At 46.6% G+C, this 22,362-nt stretch overlaps 1 protein-coding gene across 2 annotated transcripts in view; it reads left to right on the top strand.

The window, feature by feature from the left end:
• CEP290 (centrosomal protein 290) overlaps nucleotides 1-22,362 on the top strand; it is a 1,500,249-nt gene that overhangs the window by 279,941 nt on the left and 1,197,946 nt on the right. For both annotated transcript variants that reach the window (XM_078678872.1, XM_078678869.1), the window contains exons 10-11: nucleotides 20,832-20,921; nucleotides 21,020-21,142. In XM_078678872.1, the coding sequence (XP_078534998.1) occupies nucleotides 20,832-20,921; nucleotides 21,020-21,142 (213 nt within the window). The remainder of the gene's footprint in view (nucleotides 1-20,831; nucleotides 20,922-21,019; nucleotides 21,143-22,362) is intronic.

A 22,362-nucleotide genomic window follows, 5' to 3' on the forward strand; every position in this document is an offset into this window, starting at 1 on the left:
GTGATCACACGGGACTGAGGCTCCAGGTCACGGCTCGTTGCTGCGGCCCTCTCCTTCAACTGATGGAGAAGTGTGGCTCACTGGTTAGAAGCAGCAGACCCTGAAGCAGAGGTCGGTCCGGGACCAGGGTTCAATTCCCGACGCGGCAGGGTCTTGGGTCAATGTCTGCGGACTCGATAATTCTCGCTTAGGTGCCTACGCTAACCATGGGTCCCACTCTGCAACTCTGGGCAATAGCTTGCTTAATCTCCACAACGGCCTCAGCAACGCCGGGGATGCCTGGCTTCACCTTGGGGTCCCCTCTCACAGGGAAAGCCAGGACGGGTTCCCCAGCGGTATACAGCGCCAGGACGCCACGTAACGAGGTAACAGTGCGCTTTACAAGTATACATACATTACATACATTACATTACATTACATCTTGTCGGGGGGAGGGGGGACGCTCCTCAAAATGAGGTTGCTCCGCTTATCTCACCAGTATACTGCCACATCGGCCCTCCGTGCGGTTAAGTGTTGATGCAGCCAGTTGTGCTGCACCACAGCGCCTTCCCTTCCCAATTTAAGCACTGCGACCCACTGTCCAAGTGCAGGCCCGATTCAAGAGCGGCCAGCAAAAGGCAGCTGAGGACAGGCAAGAACCCCTGTGAGAATGGCAGCCATCAAGGGGGAAGCCACATACATCATATCTGGCATCCCAGCAGGGGATGTATCAAGGCAAGGGCAGGATTGTTTGTGGGCTTTACAGGAGCTCTTTACAGAAAATACGACAGAGCCACCATTACAGCTCTGGTTTATGTCTGTGAGAACATCAGAGGAATACCATTGTGTCTAAAAGACTAAGTCATTTGGAAATAGTTCCCAAAGAGTTTATTAGCTAATCCTGGTGTGGCCGCTGTGCCACCTGAATGGAATGAATTGCAGGCTTTAGTCCTCTCTTCACAGCATTATTAAGTCAGTAAAATGTATTGATGATTACTTAAAACACATGCAATTAAAGCACCTAGAATTTGTCAAAACAAAATAGTAAAAACATGTACCTTGATATTTTATCAGGTAATCCCAGTTGCCTAAACGTAAAAGGATATGTAAAAGTCCTACATACACTTAAATATCATTATTCACAACTACATAGTCCAAAGTGTGTTTATAAACGGTGCATATTGATAAGATGTAAATCGGGGATTATTCTTGTTGATGGCAAAGTCTGCACTTAGTTATGAAAGGCCTCGGATGACATTTTGGAAAGCAGTCAGTTGTTGAGAACAGCCCAAATCGTGAGTGGAACAACTTATTTTTATAGAGGCATTTAAGTAAGGCTGTTAAGTAGTTCTGTGGAAAAGGATGTTTGTAGGCATTAATAGACCACATCTTTTGAAGAACGTTTGTTTATCTCGGCTCCATGAAATCCTGTTTATTTATTTATTCAAAGCTGTTTAAAAGGAGTTGTGGGGTAGGGCCTGTTCCAACATCTGTGTTGCATTTAGGTCCTTCAGTGCAGACTCAAAGGCAGGGCCCCCAGCTATTTTGTTTTGTCAGGAGGCCTATTTGTGTTTCTTTCCATATATGAAATCGCAGCTTTACCTGGTTTGCCTTCCTTAATAAAGACGTATACTTGAGTATTGAACCTTTATATTCTAGCTCTTGATTGATTAGGCCGTTGTTAATGTACAAGCAAATATGTCTGTGACTGCTTCTTTTGTCTTTCGAACACCTTTGCGTAGCCATATAGGTTTTAGTAACTTCCGCCGGTATTGTAAGAGGCCTGTGCAACAGCACATCAGATGTCGTAGTGATTCTGTTTTAAAATCGCATATTCTACATGGAGTTTTATTTTCCAGCCCGGATTTAGCTCTTTTATTGGGAGTGCTACCAGTGTAGCCCACTGGATATTTTTTAGGGCCTTTCTCCCAAGTGCTTGATTGAGATAGGGCTGAAATGTGTATTCCTTGCAGGTTGCTATCACCCCCGATTGACATCTTCCTTTTTCCAGATTTGTTAAATCGCTTTCTCTTGACAGTTGATAGCAATGTTTGTTTATTGCCTTTTTAACAATTGGGTAAGTTATGCCTTCCTGGCTCCAGTTTTGTATTGCCAGGCCCAAGACTTCTACAGCTTCCTGCAGATAAGCCTGCCATGGATTGGATGAACCATCATAAATGGGTTTTAGCCTGCTCTTCAAGCTCCCTTCTGGCGCTCTAAGTACAGAAAAGTAATATTTTGCATGCGCTCCTAGGCATTCTTTGCTCTGGTGCACCAGACCAAATTCTAGCAAATCCCGCTGTTGCGTGTGTATTTTGGTAGTTTAAAGACACGTTTATATTCACGGTAGTGTGCTTTGTCCATCATTGTGCTCATTTTGCCTGGGAAGGCCTGGTGGGCGTATCCCGCCACTGCCATTATTTTTACTTGTCATACCTTTCTAATTGGAATGGTGGTGGGGCTCTGCATTTTCTCTTGTCATTTGCACAAAGCATAAATTGTTGATTCCACCTTGGATTCCATTTTATGTAAGTGCATGTTAGGTTTTCCTGTGTCGCTCAACCAACACCCAAGATAGTTGTAGAACTTTCAGACCGTTATTGCCTCCTTTCCCACTTGCCATTTTAGGAATGTTTTTCTTTTGCAATTCTCAAAGATCACAACTTTGGTCTTTTCTGCATTTATCTTTAATTCATTGTTTAGATTGTAATCGTTTAGAGCGTTAATGGCCTTTTGCAAACCTGTTTTCGTGTGGTCCATCACCACAAGGTCATCCGCGTATTGTAGGATTTGAATTTTGCTGCCCGATTGGCTTGCTGACCCAAATAGGATATTGCCGTAATGTTGTCAATAGTCGAACAGCCTTTGCGGAAGCCTGTTTGATAGAAAGGGAGAATGTCATTTTCTTCAACCCATCTAGTTAATTCTGTCAACTGGGTATTTGCCTAGGCTTTCCCTTCAATGTCCAGCAGGGCTATTAATCTATAGTTTTTTGGATCTGTGTTGTCGCCCTTCTTGAATATGGGTTGTAGGATTGACCCACGCCACGAGTCTGGCACCTTGCCGTGTAATCGGCATTCGGTGAATAGGCCGGATAGGACTCTCCCCCAATAATTTTGATCTACCTTGAACAACGTAGCCGGGAGACCGTTGGGTCCTGGTGCCCCGTCTTTCCTTATCTTTTTTTATCACTTTTTACCCAGCCCTTACGTCCTGGTCTTTAAGCATGGCTAGGTTTGTGGGGTTTAAGGATTCTGCGTTGTTAGTGCGCTGAAGAGTCCAACTACATAGATTCTGATTGTATACGAGTCCTGCAATTAAAATAAATGTAACTAAAAATATACCACAACATAACATACACTTTATCAATGTGCCAGTATAATAGGTAACCCTGTCTATGTTCTCAAATTTAATAAGACATAAGCCAATTTGATCAGTCTTCCAACCAGACAGTGGCAGACATGTATAGTTTTACAGCTACTTTAATTGTAAATGCGCCGTACTTGTGGAAACTCTACTTAACTGCTTTAACCGTAGGGTAAGTATATACTAGGTGTGATGTTGATTTCAGTTTACCTTCACAGAGCCAACATTTTTTTTTTTACAATTTTTTTATTGAAACAAGTATTTGATCCATCAATGATCAATGAATATCATTATTTGAACAGCATTCAGTACACAGGGTACCATGCAACACATTTGCGGGAGGCATCTGTAGTATAGGCCTCGGCTCTTTTCTTATGGAACGTCTGCAAGTCCTTCGCTTATGTCCTTTCTTAGTAAGTCCTATATTTCCCCCATTTTTTTCCCATTTCTTGGTGCAGCCTCTACTCTCATACACCACCTTCTCTGCGAGTTGGCATCAGTCCATGTCGTGTTTCCTACTGGTAAGCCTCAGCGCCTTCTGCGCCCCCCACAGTCTTGCTATGTTGCGATTTGCCGCCCCAGAGGTCAGCATGAGAGAGGTTTTTGTGTATGCGGGCCAATTTAACTCCCCTATGACTCCCAGAAGGTGCCATCTTGCATCAAGCTGCTCGTGGAGGCCTAGCACTTCTGACATCACCCCAGCCACTTCTGACCAGTAATGCTGGATTACGGGACACTCCCAGATAATGTGTAAGAAAGTACCCACCATCCCACACCCTCTGGCACTATGGTCTGTGTCTGATCTTCCTATTCTGTAATGAAGTGTTCTGGGAGTATATGACCTGTGTAGGACTCTAAGCTGGATTATTCTAAATCTTGCCCGTATCGCCACCCGTCAGAGGCATTGGATCGTTTCCTGCAAATCGTCTTCTTCGAGCAGCCCTAGGTCTGTTTCTCAGGCCTCTCTCAACTAACCCAGGGCATCTGGGAGGTTGTTCATTATCTTATGATATGTGAGGGAAACCGCTCTTCCAGCATGGGTTCAAGTAGGAGTCGGTCCTCCAGTGCAACAGTGAAAAATGAATTTGGCAGTTTTTCCCTGTCAGGACATGGTACACACCTTAGTACATGGCCTACCTTTCACATACACTGCACCCTGCCCAGGGGGGGTACCTTGGGCCTACCATGAGGGTGTCAGATGTGCTTAAAAAGGGAAGGTAAGGCCTGGCAAGTGGGAGCACTTGTCAGGACAACAAGGCAGTTTAACTAACTGCGCGCAGGCACTGCAGTGGCAGGCCTGAGTCCTCTCTTTAGGGCTACTTGTGTGGGTGGCACTATTAGTCCATCATCCCCTTTGGTATCGTTTTGTTCGCCCTAAGTTGGCAGGGTATGCCCAGACGTGAGTCCCTTGCTCACTTTGCCACTGGATTTAAGCTAGCCTGGTTGATGGCGGCTGATTAGCCAGAAACCGGTCCCAGGATGCTTGTTTCCGGTCCAGAGAAGACATGGCTTGGCAGTTCGGGCTGAACTGTTCCAATGAGGCACAGGGTCAGACTGATTTGCATATGGCCATGTCTGAACTGGGGTGGTGGAGTGAGCTAAAGAATGATGATGGATTAAACCCAGATCAGTTGACTGGGGGTGAGTGTTTGATTTGCTCAAACGCTCCGTCCATCATCCCCTTTGGTATCGCAGCCCCACTAATAGCATTTGCATTACCAGCCCTGGCACACATAGTGCACTATATTAGGCAAACATACCAATCATGGACAACCAATTACCGTTAGACTTCACACAGGGAGCACTTGCACTTTGACACTGATCAGCAGTGGCAAAGTGCCCAAAGCATCTAAGCCAGTCAAACGCAACCCATCACAGCATCAAAAATAGAGGAGGTAGACGCAAAAAGTCAGGGGTTACCGCAGGCGATTCCCACCTGCTGAGCCTATGGTTGAAACTCCACCTCCAATGGGGTCACCAGTGCAATGCTCCACTTCAACAAGGTTGTCAGTTCCAAATACTCCACAGTCCATTCCTTGCCAGGACGTAGTCTCTTCAGATGAAGAGCAGGAAGAGGGAGAACTTCTTGACCTGGGTACGGAGTGGGATAAGTATTACATTTCCTTGCCTGCTTCACCAATACCTCCTCCAGTAGATTCTCCACCAGAGGACATAGGAGGGTTTCATAATCTTTTAGATTGTGCTGCAAAATGATCCGCTTTACCAGTGCCCTCGAAACATTCAGACTATTTCCTTTATGATTTCAAAGAACCGTTTCGTAAGTCTGTCAGGGCTGCACCAATTATTGATTACAAAAAAATACAAGGCTATGGATAATGCAAGTCTCATAGGACACCCAAAACCGAATTCCGTGGTCATGAAAGCTGCTCAGCGCCGCTCGAAAAATCTGGTAGCACCTCTTTTGCCTCCTCCTGGCAAGGATTGGCAGAAGCCTAGATTCCATTGGCAAACTTTTTTTTCAATGTGTATATTGACAGGGAGAGTGGTGAATTCTCTGACAATCTTAGGCCGTTCTGATCAGCAAATGTTGTCAGACATAGGCCCATACCTGGACCAACTACCAGAGGATGCTAAGGAAGAGGCAAAGAAGATCCTCCATGAGGCAGAAAAAGCATCCATAGATTCTACCATGAACGTCACCTTCACAGGTTTCAGGCAGTTGGCAGGGGCAGCAGTTCTTAGATGACAAGGAAGGCTCATAGCCATCTCATTCCGCCCAGAAGTTCAGAATAAAATCTTAGACCTTCCGTATGACGGAGAAGATCTCTTTGGAAGTCAGATGAAGGAAGCCCTTAAAATCATAAAGGCGGACATGGATACTGTCAAGTCTTTGGGGACACTGCAGCTCAGGAAACCCCCTTTTCGAGGATCTAGAGGAAGAGGACAGCCCTCTTATTGGGGAGCGGAGGGGTTATCAGCGATAATGATACCCGGCATCCTCATCGAATAATCAATCTTTCCTTTCCCAATTCCAACAAAGACAACCTCCTCAGACATCCAATGTCAGACCGAGCAGGTGAAAATCCGCATGGGCGGGTGTAAAGAGGCTGGCCGTCAACAATGATATGGTACAGGCTTCTACTCCAACTCCTCCACCACATTCTCCTCAATCTCTCCCATCAAAATCCTTGTATCTTGCAGGCAAGATTACAAATCACCTTGGCCAATGGAAAACCATAACCACAGACCGGTGGGTTCTTTGCCTTGCACAATTCGGACATACACTGGAGTTTATCCAAAAAACACCGGCAACCCCTCCACAACCCTTCCACCGAAAATATCTCAAGACTCTTCAACAAGAGGTCATAGCCATGCTTCAAAAAGGAATGATCAAGAAGTACCAGTCGGAGGAGCCTAGCCGGCGACCAAGAGGGCTTAGTAGGGACTCGGCTCCGCCGACTTCCGTTCCCTACCACAACATCCTGACAATTATATTGCTCCCGAACCCCACTCCTTGAAGCGTGAATTGCAGCGACGCCCGTAGGAACTGCCCCGAGTCGTTTCGGAGCCCCGTCGGCGGAGCTACGTCGCTCAACGGTTCGGGGCCCTGTTCGGTGTGGAAGCTGGGGCCTCGAGTTACTGGGAAGGCCGATTGGATTGTCAAAACAGCGGGGGCCGCTGACCACCTCACATTGGTCTGGACCGCAGTATTGACGAATCTCCCGGATGCTTCGGAGGGCCCCACTGACTCTGCGGGGAAGGCGAAAGTGTGCTGGGAGGGAGCGCGAGTGCTCGTGACACGCCTGCCCGGCCCCTGAGACCATATGTGGAGCTGCTAGGTGCCGCGACCGTCCAGGGATGTATGCGGCCGGGGTTGTGGATTGCATCATGCCGCTCAGCCCTGGCTCTTGCATGCACACATCCCCGGGGCACTAGTAGAGCCCGTTGAGAGTGGGGAGGTGTTGGTGCAGAGCAGGAGTGCCAGCATTAAATATTGAACCTGCCTCACTCTGAGGAACTCATGGACATATGGTGATTGGAGGGAGCTGGGGCTGGGCGGCAGTGTACAGGCTCGCATGTGGTGGAATATAACTTGGTGGCCATATTGAAAAGAGATCTGCCCGGGCCGATTTGGGACACCCCCTGTGGTTGTATAGTGCTGCCGGCGGTCGGACCGGTGGATGCCTGCGGGATGCCCGCTGGCTGCCCAGTGTCTGGTAAGAAGAGAATGCCCAGCGAAGTTGCCCATGCTGTGTAGCAGTGGCGCACTCTCCGGATCGGCTAAAGGGCACCAGGGAGGTCAGCCGCCAAGCACAGCCACGATATTATACGACTCTAGAGAGGTGAGCTAGCAGTGGACTGTGAAAGAGTTGCGGCGGAGTTGCGTTGTTGTGTGGTCTGCCCTGTCAGAATATGTTGTTCGCTGTGAGTGGCATGTAGGCCCTGGTAGAGGAGTAGAACCCTTGAACCATGGCCCACTTCCTGGATGCGGTGGAGTCTGTGGGAGCGCTCTTGCCTGAGTGACCGAACTTGATACAGTGGTGGCCCGGAGGGGGCGAGATCGCGGCTGGACCATCGGTGAGCGACAGGGGACTGGAATAGATCGGATACCCTGACCTCAGGGGTGGAGATTAGCCCGGTCCGGCCTAGTGGAGCAAGTTGTCAAGATGGCGACAAAGACTGAGTCGGGCAAGCCCCAGCCGCGGTCCTCCAGGGGACCCAAGACCATCCAATCGAACCGGCTGGATCATTACACCTTGCCTAGAGGGTCCCCGGTGGAATCGAAAAAGACCCCATCGGAAGGGAAGGGAGGTCACTTTTGCCCCCACTGAACCTACACTGACGGATCTTATGGCGGCTATCAACGGGGTTCAGGCGTCCTTGGGCCAGAAGATGGAAGCTCTGGACAACAAGCTCGATACTGTCACGATCGAGATGGGTCTGATACGGGCGGACCTTACGAAGGCCAACGAAAAGGTTAAGTCACTGGAGCTCAAGACGGCCAGCTTGATTGTCGACGTGAACTTGCTGCAGTAGGAGGTGCGGGACCTTAAGACCTCAAAATGCCTCACGGACCGCAAGCTGGACGACTATGAAGGAAGGGTCAGGCGTAATAACGTCCGTATTCTTGGGTGCCCGAGAAGTCAGAAGGGCAAACGCCTGATCTGTTTGTCGAAAACATTGTTCTCAACCACCTCAAGCATAAAGGCCTTAGTAATTTATTCACGATTGAATGTGCACATAGAGTCCCCGGGGGTAGGCCGATACCGGGAGCACCCTCTCGCCCTATGATTGCAAGGGTCCTCATTTTTCGGAGACAGGGATGTGATTCTGCAGGCGGCTCGTAAAGCGCCTCCCTTGAAATATGAAAACGCAGCTCTCTCCTTCTTCCCGGACTTTACCCAATTGGTGCAGAAACAGCATCAGAGCTTCTTGTCGGTGAAGAGGACATTGAGAGACAAGGGACTAAAATATGCCATGATGTTTCCTGCCCGTCTCCGAGTAGAGCTCAGTGGGAAGGCCTGGTTTTTTGATAATCCTGATGTGGCGGCGGACTGGTTGGAGAGTGCACACGCAACTGACGTGGCGAGCCGAGACCGGAGCGACGCGGAAGAACAATGACCTAGTCTAAAATGGTGTCAATGGGGCTTAAATAGTAATATGTAATGACTGGGGGATGGGGTGGGAATGTAATGGCTCTTCTAACTTGCTGCGCTGCTAATGAGGGTGCCACAGTTTGACTTGAGATGGGGTAGCGGTGGCAGGGCGGGGAGTGGGGGGGGGGGTTAGCGGGCTAGGTTAGGCCCTCCCTCTATTTTCCAAATTTAGTTAGTTGTAGATTAGTGTTGCGTTGACAGGGGGCGACAGGCACACTGCTAGTTGTGAATGCGCGTAAGCTGCATGCAGGGGTGCAGGGTGGGGTGTTGAGAGCTGGGGGTTTTTTCATATTCAAGCTACTATTGTGTGTCACATTATTAGCGGTCTGTTCTAACCTTTTTGTAGTTGATGGCATCATTACATTATGTTTGACTAGCATGCAACAGACAGAGGATTTTCACTTCTTTTTCATGTACGATGATGGGGGTAGGGAACTGAGGGTTTTGAGTTGGAATGTGAATGGGTTGGCGGACAAAATTAAACGTAGTTTGGTTCTTCAGTATCTTAAACGTCATGCGCCGGATGTGGTCTTCCTCCAAGAAACACACTTAGTGGGTAATTCATGTAAGGCGATGCATAGAATGGGGTACAAGTTGGTGGCCCATGCGGGATTCACGTCTGGGTCCAGGGGGTGGGCATCCTGATTTGGAAGGCGCTCTCATTGGTGATTGACTCCACGTTAGAGGACGACAGAGGCAGATATGTTGGGGTGACGGGTCTTTGGGAGGGGCACGTTCTCACCCTTTTGTCGGCGGATGTCCCCCACCGGGTATACAGGCCACTACTTTCGCTGATTTGGGAAAGCTCCTATTAGAATTGCCGATAGGGCTTTTGATCTTGGGGGGTGACTTCAATACAGTGGTTTTTGGAGTTATGAATAGGCATCCCCAGCGAGATACGGGGCGTGCCCAGCGATGGCTTCCCGACTTTCTTGATGCAATGGGTTTAGTAGATGGCTGGAGACTGCTCCACCCGGACCAGAGGCAATACACATTTCACTCTGGTGCCCACGGCAGTCTCTCCCGCCTAGATTATTGTTTGGTGCTGGCGGCTCAGGCGTCTTACATCACTGAAGCTGTACATCTGGCCAGGGGTATCTCTGACCATTCCCCGCTCTGGTTCCGGTTTTGTGTCGCTGTGGGATCGGCGGGTAGGGTAGCCCCTATTAACCCCTGGTATATGCTTAACCCTAAACTTTGTAAGGACCTCATTAAGGCTCTAGACCATTATTTTCTGGAGAATGAAGGATCGGTTTCCTCCTCTGTGTCTCTCTGGGAAGCCTTCAAGACGGTCATCAGGGGAAAGTCTCTATCACTGATAGCTGGAACAAAAAAGGAAAGAAATAAAGATGCTGTTGAAGCGGAGACTGAGATTGGGCGCTTGGAAGGAGAACTGGAGCGGGAGGTAACTCGGGTTAAACTGCATACTTTGAGACCTAAGCAATATGATTATAAATCTCTGGTCACTGATAATGCCAGGGCTCTTGGCAGGGAGCAGCAGGGTAGGCTTTACGATCTTGGGGATAAAGTAGGGAAACGTATTGCGTAGTTGGACAAGAAGGATAGGGCGGAGCGTGTCGTCCCGGAACTTGTTACAGCCAAGGGAGCGTTGCTTACTGATCCCCAGAGTATTGTCGATAGCTTTGCAACATATTTTCAAACTGTGTATACCTCGGTCTCGGATCGGCCGGAAAAGGACTCCCATATGCTGCTTCGGGATATACGGCTCCCGTGTCTGTCCAATGAGGACCGTGATTTTATGGATAGCGCCCTGACAACCGACAAAATAGCTCAAGCTATTTGCTCCTTGAACTCGGGTAAGGCACTCTGACCCAACGGGCTCCCAATTGAACTATACAAGCTCAGGCCAGATAAGCTGGCTCCTCACCTTAAAGGTATGTTTGTCGAGGCCCGGGAGAAGGGGATACTGCCTTATGATCAGAGAGTTGCGTCGGTGGTGGTGATTCATAAGGAGGATAAACCAAAGACTAATTGTGCCTCTTATAGGCCTATTTCCACAGCCCTGATTCTACGTAGGTTACATGGCGTGCTGGCCAGGGCTCACACTCTGCAGGAACGGGCCATAATCGCTTCACTTGATGCAACAATGGCTTTTGATACCGTAGAATGGTCCTATTTGTGGGCGGTCCTGGCTAAATTTGGATTTGGCACCGACTTTATTCGCTGGGTGCCTTTATTGTACTCTGAACTGCTCGCTCAGATAGTGGTTAATAATCGTGTCTCTGCGTCTTTTTTTTCTTGGTCGAGGCACTCGGCAGGGCTGTCCCCTCTCTCCCCTTCTTTTCTCGCTGGCCAGGGAACCCCTGGCGGCCTGGATTCGCTGGGATCCATCTATTCGGGCCATTCGGTGGTCCCCTGACTGGGAAGACCAGATCTCCTTGTATGCGGATGATATTCTGCTCTATCTGACCTCCCCTAGGAAGCCCCTCATTGTTGTGTGCGATGTCCTGGCCTCCTTCGGAAAGAACTCCGGGCTTTCCATCAACTGGGGGAAATCTCTCTTGTTTGTTCTTCGGGGGGAGACTCCGGTTCCTCCGCGGAATTGTCGTATCCAAATTAACATGGGTGGGTTTAAATATTTGAGGATTTTCATCTCTTTGGACCCGGCGGTCCGGTATGCTGGGAATCTCCTTCCCCCTTTGCAGAGGCTTAGGAGCGACACTGCGAATTGGAGAAAGCTTCCCCTCTCGTTGTTGGGGCGAGCGGCTCTCTTTAAAACTATGTCTCTCCCTCGTTTCCTTTATGCCCTTCAGAATACCTTGGATGTAGTGCCGGCTAGTTATTTCCGTGAGGTGGAAGGGTTGCAGCGTAGTTTATTATGGGAGGGCAGACCCCGTATTGCTTTAGCTAAACTGACGCTCCTGTGGTATGATGGAGGTGTTGCCCTTCCAGATATCAAACGATGCTACTGGGCTTCCAAGCTGGCCGCAATCAACCAGGGAACATATGGGCCCGTGGCCGATCCCGGATATGCGATGGATAAGTGGCTCCTCCCTGGAGGTAGTTACAACAGGGCACTGTACTCTAAGTCAACGAAGCTGAACTTGACAGGGCCAACTAAACATGCAGTGCAGATCTGGCATGATGTCACGAGCTCTTTGGGATGGAGGGACAGGTTGACGCTAGCTACCCCACTGTTTGCTTCGGGTAAGCTTTGGAATACGAAAGGATTTGATAAGTGGGACCTGATAGGGATCTCAACTGTTAAAGACATCTGGGGCAAGGGAAAGATTAAATCATTCGAAGAACTGCAGGTCGAATTTGAACTGATGGGAACTGAGTACTTTCGCTATGCGCAAATCCGACATTCATTACAGGCGGCCCTGCCTGAGGATGTGGACCTACCTGAGGCCTCGCCTCTCGAGGACAGAATTTTAGATGGTCATCTCCCCGAACAAACTATCTCCCTGATCTATAAGAAATTAATTAATCATAGGGCGGATCTACTTAGGGAGTTGAGGGATAGATGGACGCGAGATGGCATACAATTGGATGATGAGGACTGGCAATCGGCTGTGTCCTCTCCAAAAGTGGTTGCGATCCCAGCGCGGTTGTGGCTTGTTCAGTTAAAAATACTACACAGTGTTTATGTCACGGGCCCCCGCCTTGTCCGGATGGGGTTATGGGAAGTAGGATTGTGTAGACGGAAGTGTGGTCTTGTGGGTACCTTTCTCCATATCCTTTGGGAGTGTCGATATATTGCTGAGTACTGGGGTAAGATCCATAACACTATACTGGAGGTTTTGGGGGTCGCTGTGTTGCCGGAGGCAAGGGGATGTCTCCTTAACATATGGGAGCCTACTGATCTTAACTTGGCACAAACGCAGTGGACCACACTAGGCTTTATGATAGCGAAAATGAATATTGCTCAGCAGTGGGGATCCAAGCTGCCTCCTACCTTTGAGAGTTGGAAAAATGACTTAGATTGGTGTATGTTTCGGGAGAAGACTGTTTACACAGCGAGAGGCTGGCCTCGAAAATGGGCATCGATTTGGGGACTTGGGAACAGATATAGGGGAGAGATCTGTGTGCCACCTAGAGATTCTGTGTTTGAAGTATCCCCATCCCCGTGAGTTTTTCTGACATGTATGTACCTTGATCCCCTGTCCCCCCCCGGAGATGTTATATGGTACTATGATGTGACTCTTCTGTACTGTGTTCTTTCTTTTTGATGCCTTGTTCTAATAAAAAGAATTATAATTTTTTTTTTTAAAGGAGGTACCAGTCTCCCACAGGGGCAAATGTTTCTACTCCTGTTTCTTCTTAATCAGAAAGTAGCTAAGGCAGTGGCAATTCATTGGCAATTCAAGGTGACCCCTTCGGTCTCAAATCTGTGCCCAGAATTTTTACAAAGTGCCTTGCTTCGGTCGCAACATTTTCAAGACAGCATCAACATCAAGTCTTCCCATATCTGGAAGGCTGGCTGATAAAGGCACCTTCCAAATCATCAGCATAATAGTCTACAAAGGCCTGCCCTGCTCTCTTCCAGCGGCTGGGTCTAACGCTCAATTTGCAAAAATCCAGGCAGAACCGATCGCAAACGATTGTCTTCCTGGGGGCCAAGATAGACTTGGTGTGCTTAAGAGAGTATCACGCAGAGGAACAACAACACCGGCTTCTCATGCTCACAAAATCCATCAGAAGAAAAAAGTCTCTTTCAGTCTGACAGTACAAGTCTCTTGGGAATGATATCGTGCATTAAACTGATCTCATTCTGTCGCCTCAAAATGCAACCTTTTCAGGAGGAACCGGACAAGCAGTGGGCACAGTCCAAAGGCTCTTTCGACTACATCAAGATATCTCCAAGCATGCAAAAGGCATTGGAGTGTAGGGAAGTCAAAACCCATCTGTCTGCAGGGCTGTCTACCCAACTCATGGCGGCTCCCTTCGTGATTACTACAGATGCGTCACTAGAGGGATGGAGAGCTCATCTCCAAGAGCCTCAAGTGAGTAACAAATGGCATCAGACTCAGTCAATCCCATATAAATCTATTGGAACTTAGAGCGGTACATCTAGCCCTCCAAGCTTTTCTTCCCAGGATACAGCACTCGTCAGTGCTCGTCCGTACCCACAATATCACAAAAATGCACTTTATATACGAACAGGAGGCACAAGATTTCACCAGCTTTCCAGGAAAGCACAGAAGTTGTGGAAATAGGCTATAATTCACAGAATCTGCCTCCAAGCAGAACATGCTCCAGGATGACAAAACACGATTGCGGACACACTCAGCAGACTAACATCATATGGCCGCGAGTGGGAGTTGAACCAGCAAACCCTGCAAAACATCTTCCTACATTGGGGCACATCAGAATTGGACTTATTCGCAACTCCTCAGAACCGCAAATGCCGGTACTGTGCAAGTTGGCCTCCCGAACAGGGTCATGGGGGAATACCTTTTCAATTGCATGGTCCGGCATCTTTGCTTAAGCTTTTCCTCTCATTCCCTTTCTTCCAAGAGTACTGAGGAAGATGAAGACCGAACCATGCAGACTAATCCTCATCACTCCAGCATCACTACGCCAACAGTGTTACACAGAGCTGCTTCTTCTATCCCAAGTCCCACACTTCCAACTTCCAGTGTTTCCCAATCTTCTGATGATGAACCAGGGGCAGATACTTCACCCAGACGCCAAGAAGCTCCACTTATCGACATGGCTCCTGAATTTAATGAGTTCCAACACTTGAACATTTCCGGGGAATGTCCAGATATCATAGAGCAAGGGCGGACAGTAACAACAAAACGTACCGTCTAAAATGGAAGCGTTTCTGCAGCAGGTCTCACCTTACCTGTTTCAGTTAGCGAAAGCAGGTTTGGTGTATAGCTCGATAAAAGTTCACCCAGCTGCCATTTCCCATTATAGAAGATCACTGCGCTCTCCACCTTTGTGATCTTCTAGAATAATAAGAGTTCCTGAAAGAACTGTTTCACTCCTATAAGGCCTCCACCTCCGGCCTGGCAGTTGATCACTGTTAATTCACAATTGATAAAATCTCCTTTCAAACCAATTCACAAAGTAGAGATCAGGTTTCTGTCATGGAAGGTGGCTTTATTTCTTTCCCTGACCTCAGCCAGACGGATTCGTGAGATGCAGGCTTTTTTTTCTTTTTCAAAGGAACCCTTTTTGCAATTCAAGACTGATAGGGTTTACTCCACACAAATCCAAAGTTCATACCCAAAATGCCATCGGATTTCCACCTTTTTGAGCCTGTGGTACTAAAGACTTTCTTCCCGAATCCATCGTCTGCTGCTGAAAAGGCTCTTCATTCATTGGATGCCAGGCATTGCCTAAAGTTTTTACTGCAAAACGCCCAAGCTTTTCGCAAGACTTCACAACTATTGGTCGCATACAGCGCTCCGAGAAATGGTTTCCTGCTCTCCAAACATAGTATCTCTAGATGGATCTCAAGTGCGATTCAATATTGTCACGACAAAGCAGGCCGACCATTGTCTGTGAGAGTTAGAGCTCATGCCACGAAGGCTGTTTCGACGTCTACAGCTTTATTTGCGGGAGTGTCGCTTCCAGAAATTTGCCATGCAGCAACGTGGAAGAATAGACACACATTTACTAGACATAACTGATTGGACTCTGCAGTCCTAAACCACACAGCGGTGTATTAAGCAGTACTTCAGCATCTATACCATTAAGGTGAGCCACCCCTGTCTACCCCCCTACCTCTTTTCCTGTATCTCATTTACGTAGGTTAGATCATTTACTTTATGGCAGCAGAGGACAGGGTTTTAGATGTGAGGGAAATACTGGGCGCACTGCATGGGTTGACGCACAGGAGGATGCAGTAAGGCAGAAGGTGCATGCAGGTGAGGGGCAAGTCCCTGAAACCCCTCCAAGTGTGCCTGGAGGACACACTATATACAGTAGAAACAAAACCTGTTGCACACTTGAATAAAGTTTAAAGCAAAAAACAGATGTCTCAATGGACATAAAGTTCATATGTTATGGGCGAAGGATTGGACCATCAGTGTTTCAGATTTTCTTTTATTGATCTCAGAGAGCCAGCCGACACGTGTTTCGTCGCAAGAAAAACACACTTTTCCGCGACTCCTCAGGGCTGTAAGTTAGAGAATTATAACTACAGGTCGCGGTGCCGGTGATAATTCTGACCCGGCTCCGCTCAGGACCGGGTTCACAGTATCAGTCGAGTGATGATTCGTTGTTTCAATTGAGGTATTCTCACATTAGTAGTGGAGATCCTCTACTTAATAGTAATGCTGAGTTTAATGAATCCTCAGGTTTTTTTGGGAGAATGTCAAAATCCTCGTGTTTAGGATGAAAGCAGTGTGGCAATTTCCGTGGTGGTAAAGAAGAATCCCCGTAATGCGGGGAGTTGTTCGGCGGTGGTGCCGTTCAGGTTTGCGTTCTGGTTCCGGGTGCGGTCACGTCACATTACGGGGATTCTTCTTTACCACCACGGAAATTGCCATACTGCTTTCATCCTAAACACGAGGATTTTGACATTCTCCCAAAAAACCTGAGGATTCATTAAACTCAGCATTACTACTAAGTAGAGGATCTCCACTACTAATGTGAGAATACCTCAATTGAAACAACAAATCATCACTCGACTGATACTGTCAACCCGGTCCTGAGCGGAGCCGGGTCGGAATTATCACCGGCACCGCGACCTGTATTATAATTCTCTAACCTACAGCCCAAAGGAGTCGCGGAAAAGTGTGTTTTTCTTGCGACGAAACACGTGTCGGCTGGCTCTCTGAGATCAATAAAAGAAAATCTGAAACACTGATGGTCCAATCCTTCGCCCATAACATATGAACTTTATGTCCATTGAGACATCTGTTTTTTGCTTTAAACTTTATTCAAGTGTGCAACAGGTTTTGTTTCTAGATCATTTACTTTGTTTAACGCTTAAAGGAATTTTTACTTAATTGTTATTGATATGATTATAGTAATCATATTGTTTGGTAATGACTTGCAGGTCTTATTGTTGTATATTCCTATTAAGCTGGTCAAGGCTGTGGTAAATGTGCTACTCAACTGCTTGCTGTTCAGATTCAAGTTCCAATACTGGAGTAAGAAATAAGTTACTTACCTGTAACTATAGTTCTCCAGTATTGGAAGCTTTCATAGATTCACATGCGACCCGCTCTCCTACCCGGGGAAGCTCCCCTTTGTCTGTTTCAGCCTATTAACTTCAGCACTAGTGCTAAAAAATCTGAGGTACTAAGGTTCTCTCTGGAGGGTGATTCATGCTGATCGGATAAGGCAAAGTTTGTTCTCTTTTTTTAATAATTACTATGAAGGGTTAATAAACTAAGAGGCCTAGGCCTTTTTTAGTCTTTACTTACCAGTCTACTGCTATACTACTACTACTAATTTAAGGTACGGTGGACTGCCATCATTACGACGGGGAATGATTCAAGCATGTGAATCTAGAAAAACTTCCAATACTGGAGAACTATAGTTACAGGTAAGTAACTTCTTTCTTATCACCCATGATGCTTCCTTGTGGAGCTCTACTCTCATTCATGTGTCAATTTCCCAGAGCTCTCCGTCGTCTATCCTTATTGAACCTTTATTGTTGAAGGAGGTAATATAAAGCAACTTGCTGCATGAGGCTATTGATAGTGGTTTCCGTTGTTGCCCTAAACAGAACTGTCTGCAATCTAGACCACATGACTCCCTGCTGATAATAACTTTGAGTATTGCCTCTGAAGCTCCCCTTGCCCGACTTGAATGCAGAACAGAATCGAATGAATACCTGTTATGTATATGGTAGACGGATATAAAGGCTTGGTACTGGTTGGAATGACTCGTAGTCGTTCCATAGTTTTCCTTCTATATGCTCTGTGCAGTTCTCAGGCTGCGTCAACAATTCTCTGCCCCTGTGCCCTTCCAATCCGTCAGCAGTCTTATGAACGAGCTGCTTACCACAACCGCATCAGAGATGTTGGTTTGAGAAACCGGGCTGAATGCCTGTCCTTTAGATTGACAATGTATCTGCCAGTTACTGCCTCATTGTAACTTTTGATGAGCAATGTAGCAAGCCACACCAGTTGTTTTGCCCCTTGCATCCATCCGACATCATGTATACTCCTGTCAAGCAAAGATACCCACTTCTGCCTGACGAGAACTCCTCCCAGAGCCTCTAACCGACCTGAGTTACTAAAAAGGTGTAAAGTGCCCGAACAACGCAGAGCATCCACTTTGGCTATGTTCTCATCCGATTCGGCTTTCTTATTTTAATGAATTTGCCACCTCTAGCCTATCTAAAAGGTCTGGTATAGCCAAGTGCTGGTGCTTGCTAGGAATCACCACTTTTGATTCAGCAGTGTTCCTTGACAACTTTAAGCCAGTAAAAAACATGTTTCACCGTCTGCGGCCATGCTCACCTTGGCCATTACTGTAGCATGTACTTTAATTTCCTGGCAGCCTTCTCAGTTGATGACATTCTCTGCTGCACCTTATAAGCCTCCTTCAAAGTAAAGAACTTGAGGGGACCCTTGGAAACTTCATCTTGAGAAGAAGTGACTCATGGACCTTTAGGGGCTAAAGCAAGCACACTTCCCTGATGTTCTACCCTGATCAGCCCTTCACAAAGTGTGGTCAGAATTCTAGGTACCTGCAATGATTCTATAGTGCTCTTACCTGCTGGTCGATTGTCTCAACTCCTGATCCAGTTTTTCTGTGGACTCCTTTGTGCTGTCAAATCTGTCTAAGACCTTCCTTGGGTCGCCACTCAGCCGACTAACATCTAATGCTAATGATCCACCTGTTCTCTAGGGCAGCATGTGTCAATATGCTTAATTCTGTACCTGCACTCATGCACTTGTTCAGGGATTCATGTTGTCATTTGGTATCTTCTGGAGACTTCGAAGACTTTATTCACTGTTCCAGTGTAAGTTAAGACTGGAGTAATGTTGCTGGATGCAGTCAGCAGAACACGTACCATTCAGGGAGAGGGATTGCCAGTCCAAGAGGACCATCAGCAGGCTGATAACTGTGAACAAAGCTCTGCACTCTCAAAGCTCTGCACTCTCAAACAACATCAGAGAACAGCCTCACTCCAAACAGACTTCACCGATAAGAGATAAGTGACAAAAGCTGAGGAGTGTATAAGGCACTGGTCTGAGGTCAGGAGTAGAAAGTTCTGCTTAGCCGAATCAAGAGCTCAGGTGAATGTTGTGTTGTGTTTCACTCCTCCCCACTACCAACATGCATCATCCACAGGCAACCAACAGCCTGCATGTCAAGGTGGGGATGCAATGCAGCAAGTGTACTAAGCTAAGGCAGCAAGTCATTTATGCAACCATATATCATTCTTTTGTTTATCCACTCAGTACTTCTAACCAGGTGCTCAATGCCAGCTAAACCAGATTTAGACAGGTCATTAGGCCAGAAAGTACTCAAAGAAGTGTCCATCAGGTGCTCAAAAGAGGGTGTGGGATCCTTCTCCCATCAAGCTTCCATTCTCTGCCCTCATTCAGGTAAAAATGGTAACCTTTTCTGTACCACAGTGCAGCAGGCATGTGTGGGCTCACCACCCTACTGTGATCCATTGTGGGAAGATGGTGCCTCCAATATGGTTGTTCAAAAGGGTAGGGGAGTCATGCCACAATTTACAGATTAATACTGCATGGCCTGGTGCGCAGACCATATTTTCAAGTGATTTACGCATGGTCACCAAGCCACTTTGCAGTTCCTTATTCAAAGACACAACCTTGTGTTCTGTCTGGGTCAACTGAAGAAACTCATTCCTGAGACTCACTGTAGACCTGAGACTCACTGTAGACTTAGGCATCTCTGCATGTAGCACAAGTTCCAGCACACTGCAGTGCCTGACTGTATGCCTGTGGACTTCGGTGTGATTCTGGATTCTGTGGTCGGTCATAGGCTAGTGAGAAGCTCAGAGAAACATGAGCTGCATCAGTGGAAGCTGGCCACACCTGCCTTCAAAGTTGAAATTGGAACATAAAGTATGGCTTTTTATCCAGAAAACCAAAGTTTTGAATATTAGTGATGTCTTATAGAAAGGCCATTTTAGTGGTTAAAGCCTTTGTAAGGGACTTTCACCAAATGTGAGTTGGTCTGTGTACTGGCTGAAGTAATTTACTCCAAGAAATGTAATGTTCTGATGATGGTTCCGTCGATTGAACACCATCTTCACTGCCTTCATTTCGGACAGGGGACCCCACGTATTGCATTGAGTAAATGTTTCCAGTCCACTTACTGTGGGGGAATTGCAGTGGTGGACATCGAGTCATACTATTGTGCATCTCATCTATTGACTATTAGTGACTGGTGGTATAGGATGCCTAAGAATCTGAGCGGTGGGCAACAAGAGACATGCATATCCTTTCTTACCTGTTTGGTGGTGGCGATATAAAGAGTCTACACCAGTGACGAGGGTGGTGTTTAATTTGTGGTGCTCCTCCCTTCAACAGATGGGGTAGTGGAACAAATTGATGGAATGGACGCCTCTTTGTCGCTGTAGCCAACTTTCTCAGGTAACCACACTGGAGGGTTTCAATAAGTGGGACCTCATTGGAACTCCTACACTGATTGATGCAATGAACGGGACAGTCTTCAAGTTGTTCCAAACTACAAACAGAATATGAACTTCATTGTAGCCAGTTCCATAGGTATCTCAATCTATGCCATGCTCTGACCCCTTATTTAGCAGACATTGTGGCTCTACCCTAATTCATTTAATTAGAGGGTAGAATACTAATGGGTGACCTGGTGGGCCACAAGGTTGCACAGATATACCAAACATTCATGAATATTCCTGATTGACCATCTCTGTACTTAATAGGGTCTGTATTATGTGTTCTAGTGATTGTGTATGTTCCTGTTTATTTATCACAGGTGCTTGAGCTAACTGAACATATCAAGGCTAAAAATGAGGAGGATGATCCAGTTATTGCAGCCGTTAACACAAAAGTGGAGGAGTGGAAGGTATAGAATTCGATTTAGTTTTTACTCTGATCTAATTCTTGTACAGCAAGTAATTGTAGTGTGTGTAAAACATATTTATATTAATATTTATTTTTCAGAGAATCTTGGTTTCCAAGGATGATGAAATTATTGAGTACCAACAGACTTTGCATGACCTGAGAGAAAAACTAAAAACTTCCCAACTTGATGCTGATAAAGGCAATGTTATGGCCCTTCACCAGGTAAACGTTGACATGTGATGTCTTTGTGTTGCTTGTACAGTAGTCTACCATTTAATTCACTGTACTCAAAAAGAAGAAAAGGTAACAAACAAATAGAGAACAACACACATTTTAAATTATGCAGAGCTTACTGTTGGTGTGTTGCCTAAGTGCTACAAATTTTGGAAGATGACCAAATAAAGCTGATTGTCCTGGTATGATCAAGTGCAGAAGACAATATTAGAACTTTGTTCTCAGGGTTTCATAGTCCACAGTTGAGCAAATAGATCACATCTTATACTGAAGCCTTGAAATTTAGAAAACAGAATTTTGGAAGCATTATACTCAGCTTTGTGCTATGTTTCACGAGGTACTTTATGCTTATTTATTTTTAACTGTTTTTATTTTCGTTGTAAACATTAGCGAGCACAGGAGCAATTGAATCATATGTGCAACAAGTTCGACATTATTACCGATATTTTCAGCATTAAAAAATACAGAGGTTACATTACAATAGTTTCTTGACTGGCACCTCTCCTCGCATCCCCCTCCTGGGTTAAGCTGAGTCCGCACTCGATACATCTTCTTTGAAAACCAAAGCGGCAATTGACAGACTATGGATCTAATGTATAAGGACTTATATTATCCTTCATCCTCAGCCTTCTCTAGGTTGTAATATTTTAACCATGGTTGCCAAATATTCCTGAACTTTTTCGGGCACCCTCTGGCAGCATATACAGTTTTCTCTGACCCCATATGCAAGTCCATGTTTGTTCACCATTCTGCCATAGTGGGCAACTCTGTTCTACCCCCAATATCTGGCAATGTCACGCTTGGCCACTATGAGCACCAAATTACTCAATAGGAGTCTCTAGGAATATCAACATCTGTGGGAATGCCTAGGAGGATGTATTTCGGATCTATGGGTATCTGTGTTTCCAATATAGTACTTAGTCCCTTAATTATTTGTGACCAGTATTTTTGTATTTGCTGGCAGTCCCACAGGGTATGTATGTAGGTACCTTGGTCCGTGCTGCAGCGCAGGTACCTGGGTGTTTCTGCCCTGCCCATTATGTGGAGTCGCACCCTATCATAGTACACTCGGTGCAATATCTTAAACTGTATTAATCTTAGACAAAACTTGATTGCAACTTCTCTTGGGTGCATCAGCGCCGCCTCCCAATCTATGTCCTCGAGTGTATCTGTGGTTTCCTCCCATTTAGCTATAAGGGCTAATAATC

Source organism: Lissotriton helveticus, chromosome 1_1 (genome assembly GCF_964261635.1).
Source record: "Lissotriton helveticus chromosome 1_1, aLisHel1.1, whole genome shotgun sequence".
Lineage (NCBI taxonomy): Eukaryota > Metazoa > Chordata > Amphibia > Caudata > Salamandridae > Lissotriton > Lissotriton helveticus.